Source organism: Primulina eburnea, chromosome 3 (genome assembly GCF_022965805.1).
Source record: "Primulina eburnea isolate SZY01 chromosome 3, ASM2296580v1, whole genome shotgun sequence".
NCBI classification, from domain to species: Eukaryota; Viridiplantae; Streptophyta; class Magnoliopsida; order Lamiales; family Gesneriaceae; genus Primulina; species Primulina eburnea.
In genome coordinates, this window is record NC_133103.1 from 49,719,619 (window position 1) to 49,726,753 (window position 7,135).

General features: G+C 29.6%; 1 protein-coding gene across 1 annotated transcript; it reads right to left on the reverse strand.

Moving 5' to 3' along the window:
• Positions 1 to 1,337: 1,337 nt before the first annotated feature.
• Positions 1,338 to 6,571, reverse strand: LOC140828538 (germacrene A synthase-like). Its single transcript, XM_073191471.1, has 7 exons — positions 6,450 to 6,571; positions 4,015 to 4,285; positions 3,101 to 3,476; positions 2,677 to 2,895; positions 2,355 to 2,493; positions 2,016 to 2,261; positions 1,338 to 1,796 (listed from the first exon to the last, which is right to left on the reverse strand). Exons 1-7 carry the CDS (start codon positions 6,543 to 6,545, stop codon positions 1,491 to 1,493), a joined length of 1,653 nt encoding a protein of 550 aa, XP_073047572.1. The 5' UTR covers positions 6,546 to 6,571; the 3' UTR covers positions 1,338 to 1,490.
• Between the last annotated feature and the right edge of the window lie 564 nt (positions 6,572 to 7,135).

Below are 7,135 nucleotides of genomic sequence, written 5' to 3' on the forward strand. Positions count from 1 at the left end.
AGGAGCAATTTAAGTTTCGAACATCCATAAACATATCTTGTGTACTTAACTGTTTAACTATCATTTTCAAACTTATTTGATATGTTCGAGCAGTTATCAATTCAGTTCTCACAATAATTAAACTGATACATGCAAAAACCGATCCCTCTCATTTCAGTTATTCAGTTCACACAAGGAAAAATGCATTCAAATTAACCAGTTTTCTAAGAATGTAAACACCAATGAATTAAATCGAGTCTGGTTTTAAGCCAAGAGGAAAATACTCAAAAATGATCCTTCGTCAACTATAAATATGCAGACTCAAGATTGAAAAATCAGTTAGTTGAACCATGACTAGAAACTTACATATTTCAAGTCTGCATTCATTCAAGATTTCTGAGCACACTTAGTTCACATACATAAGAACATATCAGGTCTTGAAGGATCACTTTGTGTCACCCTACCAACTCAAACCGTTCAAGCTAATGTTGCTTTTTGTGTTGTTGTCTAGTAAACTGAGAATTCTTAAACATCCAGAACTTATAAAGTAATCAATAAGAATTTCAGCTACAAGAAGTTGTAAAACCAAAGACTTTTATTGGATTCCTTTTTTAGTGGAGAAAGAGTAAGACATAAGAGTGTTTATATCCGAACATCCATAAATTTGTGTCTCATTTCCTTTACGTACTTTACATTCTTGCCTGTTCTTTTATCTATCTATTTCTTGTTAATTGTTGAACATATAATTTATCACCATCCAACCCGAATTGTTTTCGCACTTGTTTATTTTCGTTAGTCCAGTGAAGCTAGTCATTCAATGTTGTTCGATTTCCTATTAGATTCTCAAAACATCTTCGTCCTCATATAAATATGCAGAATATAATGTTTCATTGAAAATAAAATTAATTTTGTGGATGTGATTTTGAAAATTATTAAAAAAAATAGAGAAGAAATAAGATAATTATTTGCATGTCAACAATTAAATTCTTTAGATGATTGATATTAGGGAAAATGTAATTTTCATTGTGTATGTCTATCTATTCTCAATTTTCTTCTTCTATGTTTTTAAATTTAGTCTTAGTCTCGTATGTATAAAATTTTTTGCAATTTTAATCATTTGTCATCAAAAATATTTATTTGACATTATACATGTGAGAGTCACATCTCTGCCACATCGGAAAACAAGAGCATAATTACACTAAAAGTAAATGTGGTGGACTATGATTAAAATTTGATACATATATATAGATGACAAAAACCATAAAAATACAAATACACACTAAACTTTTCATAATAAAATGTGTATAGTTTCAAGGTTGACGCGAAAACTTAAAAATATATAAGGTACATGAGAGAAATTGATCACTCATTGTTTTACATTTATTAAAAGATAACATTCTTGATCAAACATATATATTACAGAAACAAACATCCCCACAAAACACTTTAAAAAATAACACAAATAAAAGGATGTTTTTCTTGCAACACATTATGCAGAGTCGCAACATGATTTAAAATGTCTGAATCTTTAAAGGTTCAACAAACATGGCAACAATGAGGGGTTTTAAAACCTTTTCCGGTTCAGTATATCCATCTTCATAGTTCTTGTATGTTACATCTATAATCCTTGCCAAGTTGAGGATTATCAAAAGGACCTCTTTCGAACACGGAAATGGTTTCTTGAAATTCTCATTAATATCCTTCCATGCATCCACAACCATTTCTTCAATCTTATGTATTGCCTCTTCCATTGCCACACCATTTTCCTTAATGTAGGAGTCGATGCCGGTGGTTTTTTGGCCTCTTCCTTTCTCAATCTACAATAATATGATAATTAAATAAGTGGTTATGCAACGGAGTGATGATTATAACACACAGACAGTACATTGGTTTATGAGGAAAAAATTTCTAAAGTATGTATTTGTGATACAATTAAAATAACAATTTATATTAATCATTTTCACAAATGAAGATATATTTTAAGTAATCAATTCTTACGGATTAGAAAGAATAATGGGAATCATGGTCATTTGTACCTTGTATGAACTTATATCATCGACTAATCTACAAATTTCTTGGCATGCTCTAAGCATCCTTGGCATCATATTTAGCCATTCGAACTCCCTCCCAGTGGCAAAATCCATTCCCATTAATGATCCATTCGAAAGAAGGTGGTAAGTGCAAGTTGTTAGAGCATTGCTAAGGTACTCGGAAAATGGTGGCAAATAACCTTCAATAAACCACTTGGCCTCGACATTGTAGCTCCTCACTTGTTCTTTCAACTAAATAACATAGTATCAAAATCCATGTTAATTATATGCTGATTAGATAAGAAGAAATGATTTATTTAGTCATTTGAAATGAAAAAATCATACTGCATTTATGGTATAGTCTACAACATAAGATCTTTCTTCTGTTGCTAATTCTTCCTTAAATTCTCCATAGAGTTTCAAGACGGCGGTATAAAGTGGTTTCATATATTCTGGTAGTAGATCAGCCTCTTCAAAATCCCACCTGAAACAACCAAAAATCAAAATAACAATCAAAGCATGTGAAATAGTTAAGTTATAAATTTCAATCTTCCAACTCTTTTAGCCAACCAATGAGAAGTGGTTAAATAACTCAAAACTATAGACAATATGACCACATGAAGCAGATAAATTCATGTTTACAAGAGCTATTAGTGCTTTCTTTTACCTTTGAATTGCCATAGTAAAGGCCTCTAGTTCTTCAATTGTACCATAAGCATCAAATGTATCATCGATTAAAGATATCATTTTGATTATTTTTGCCAGCATGACTCGACCGCGAGAATACCTAGGCAAATGATATATTGCCACAGTCCAAAAATAGCACTCAACAAGTCTATCTCTAGCATAAGGAAGTTTAGACAAAAGGTTCAGCTCTCTCCACCACCTGTAAAATAACAAGAAGTAAACCAAATTATGCCCCGATTAAAATTCTAGTCTAGTTGAGCTCTAGAACACAATCACCAAAATTTTAATATGCTATAAGATGACAAAACCTATAGATTATATATAACTATAAAAAATTTCACTTCAAAAGTGAGATGGCTGTCTTTACTTTCCTCATTACTTTACGAACAACAAAGTAACATTACCTCGAGAGTTCAGAGAGTTCTTTTTTGTGGAGCATTTGCACTGCATTATAGTCTAATTTGGCAAACTTGAGAAGTGATTCATCTCTAGAATATTCATCCTCTTCGTAGACAGAGATGTAATGGTATGACTCAAATCTGTGATTCCCAAAATGTAACGGTTGCATGAGGGCATGTTCGACTTGTTTCTTGAGGGGTGATTTGAGGTTTTGGGCCATAGACTTGAGACACTCAGTTGTGAAAACAAGTGCATCTTCGAGTATATCTTCAGTGTGCTTTCTCAAATGTGCTGCTTCATACAAGCTCAACAAGCCCCTCACATCAGTTTTAAGCGACTCATCGAACTTCCCATCGCCGCTTCTGAATTTGTTAAAAATTTCTGATCGAAACATAAATAATAGTAATTATCGTTTCGAGAATTATGATATCTTCAAATATAATTGTCCCATTATGCTCGAGTTTGCATGATATAATCAAGATGGGACAATAAAAATACAACCCATTAGTTGACGTATTTTAATTTGATTGTTTATCCTCTAAATTGGTTTAAGTTCAAGTATAATAAATTAATTGATTTCGTCTTTCCTTTTCAACTAGTTTTCTGCTATGTGTTATTGCATAGCAGAAATCGACACAAAGTTGTACATTACCGTGAGTCAAGAAAAATGCATAAAAGTACAAACTTTCAACTTATTGGCCGACTAAGAAAAACTAAATTTTTCAATACATGAGACCGAAAACAATTTATAGAAATAATTTTGTAATTTTATCTAATCAAGTATATATAAAGAAACTAAACAATTTCTTGTAAAAATGGGAAACATTTTCTATGTAAATTTTATAAGAGCTAGAGAAATTATTAATTATTTTTATATTAGAAAGGAATGTAAACACATGAGGGAGGTATTGACACATACCAGAAGTTAAGTGAAGTCCATGTTGCCTGTATAATCTAAAATGAAGTGAAACTGTGTTTAAGTCATAGGCTTCATCTTCGTAATTTGTATTCAGACCAAAATATTGCTCCAATTTTTGTTCAACTTTGTCTTCGAAATGATAAGATATGCCTAGGCGCTCGAGTTTATCGATCAAATTCATGGTGTCCACCATTTTACTCTCTGGATTTGTCAAATTAATCTTCACCTCATCTTTCAACAAATCGATTTCCTTGGAATATTCTTCTTCTACCTGCATAAATTTAATCAATTAATATTTAATTTCCTAGAAATTTTTATATATATTCATCAAGTAGATTATGTGTACTAAATGTTGCAACAGGAAATTTTGTACAAGAACCCTTTAATATGATAATATTAAATTAAGTGATCAGCCTAAATTTCATACTTACCGTCATGCATGAAACTTAATTTAATATGATAATATTAAATTAAGTGAGCCTATTTCTTATGTACTAGACTATTTGGGTCAATCATGAATATATTATTTATTGACTTAGGATATTTAATATGACAACCAGAAATTTTGCGGTATCTTATCAGTTTATATTTTTAGCTATTTCTGCATTGGAAAACTATATTATTTTGCTGTTATTGATAACTTTTTGATTAATAGGTAATAACATTTTGATAATGGTCATGTCTCGTGTCGAGTGACAATTAAAATGTCTCTTCTCTATGATCAAACACTTAGTCATATTGTACAAAAAGTTATACTTAATGCTAATGATACAACTTCAATATTTTAAATATCATAGCAGCTCAAACGTCACGTTTCTAATTCTCTTCCAGAAGGGACAATTATTGAGCAGCAAGCTCAAGTATCACGATTCGATTTCTCTCAAATAGAGGTAATTATTGAACCTCAATGTTCCCCTCCCAATAATTTAACTTATTTACATTCAATAAAAATCAACACATGTGACTCTAGATTTTGATACTAATTGTAAAACTGAGCGCTTGGCGTTTTACGAAAAGTTATAGTTAGTGGTTATTGTGCAACTCCAATATTTTAAACAGTGTAATAACTCAAACGTCATGTTACGGTTTCCAAGGGCGGAGCCAGGATTCAAAATTACCTGGGGCTGGCTCCGTTCCATGCTGTATTTAATAAAATAAATAAATAAATAAAAAATTTAAAATAAAAAATATGTAAATATTGACTTCATAAAAACATAGAACAAGAGTATTTAATATTTAATACTTTCAAAAACATGGAGATAAAACACTACTGAAGTTGTGTTCATCGATTCTTTTTAAAATAAAACTCATTAATTATTAAATCGTTATCAATTTTTTAACCAAAAAACATTACCAGGATTAAATAATATCACTTTAGTTTAACTTATTATTAATTTATTGTGCCGTCTACACCATAAAATATCACTTTAGTTTAATTTATTATGGCTAACTGAATCAAATCAACATTACCAGCACTAAATAATTGTTGCTTTAATCTAATAAACCTCAAACAATTATAATTATTCCAAAATAATTCCGAAGTTGACATTTGAAATCTTAAGTCATAATATATTAAAATATAAAATTTTTACAGCCTTATAAGTTCAAAAATCTCATTTACATAATTCTGATTTTTTTAAAAATTCCTACAAAATTCCATAAATTTGCATTTATATTTTCTATAGCATCTAAACATCAAAATAATAACTAATCAACACTAAAAATCGACATTCCCCAATATAAAATCTGGAAAATCGAAATAATGCTCAAATAAATTCCAAAAAATTACCAATACCATAAATCGGCTCAAATATAGTAACTACAATCAACAATTTAATATATATCAACTATCGAAATTCAAAAAAACCACAATACCCAAATTTCGAAACACTAAAATCTGAAATTACCTTTAAAATTCGAAATCTAACTAAGAACAATAAGAACGAGCTGTAGAATGTCTAACACTTAGATTTTCTCATGATTTTAGTGAAAACGGCGACCAATGGGCGACGGCTGATTTCAAGACGACAAAGAACTTCGAAAATTTGGTATTACAAGAAAGCTTATGTCATGGGCTTTCCGAATCTATAATCGATTTTGAATACTGACGACCGATGATGAAGTTACGGTCATTTGAAGTAATGAAAATTATAATAGTTTGAGAGAGAAAAATAAAAATGACGCAACACAAAGTGAAAGAGAGGGAAAAAATAAATTGAACATTAAGATTAATCAACAAAATTTATAAAAAAAAACATATTAATTTTTTTTAAAAAAAATAGGTGGGGCTGGATCCCAACCCAGCCCCACATATAACTCCGCCCATGACGGTTTCTCTTCTGACATAGACAATTATTAAAACTTAAGAATAACAATACAATATATGCATGTACTTGTCAGTTATATAAAATACATAAGAAATATAATCAAATTACCTCATTATCACATGTAAACTTCAAGAACTGATCCCCCCATAGGCTTGGAGCAAAGTTGTCTATCGGGCGAACCATATCTTTTGAAATTTGAGCCATTTTTTCAGTGTGTATTATATATTTAATAGAAAGAAATATTTGGCAAAAAAGAAGGATGCAGATTTGCGTCTATTTATAGAATAATAATCAAGTCAACAAAAATTAATATTATATTATCTTGAAAAGAAATCTATAATCTTATATCCTGAATCCCCACTTTGGGAACCTCACTCCACCTCAATTCTTTGTCCATTTTCTTTACAATTATTCTTTATATTATAATTTCATTCTTTAATTGATTAGACTGCAATTCCAAATGAGATTTTTTTAACAATATTACGTTGTAACATAAGAAAATCTTAAGATGACACGTATTAATTCTAAGAATATTTTTTTAAATACTTTAAACTTGGAACTCGATGATTATTGAATATTAGGGATTTTTTGCACGCTTTATGTGTATGTATGTGATATATTTGTTTTACATTTTTTTTATTTATAATTTAATATTTTTATGATAATTTTTTTTTAATAAAATGATATAATAATTTAAAAAATACAAAGTTTGAATAAAGATTAAAGAAAATATTTTAGTAGTTCAAAATATTTTGAACAGTATATATGATAGTGATAAAAGAAAAGCACAAATT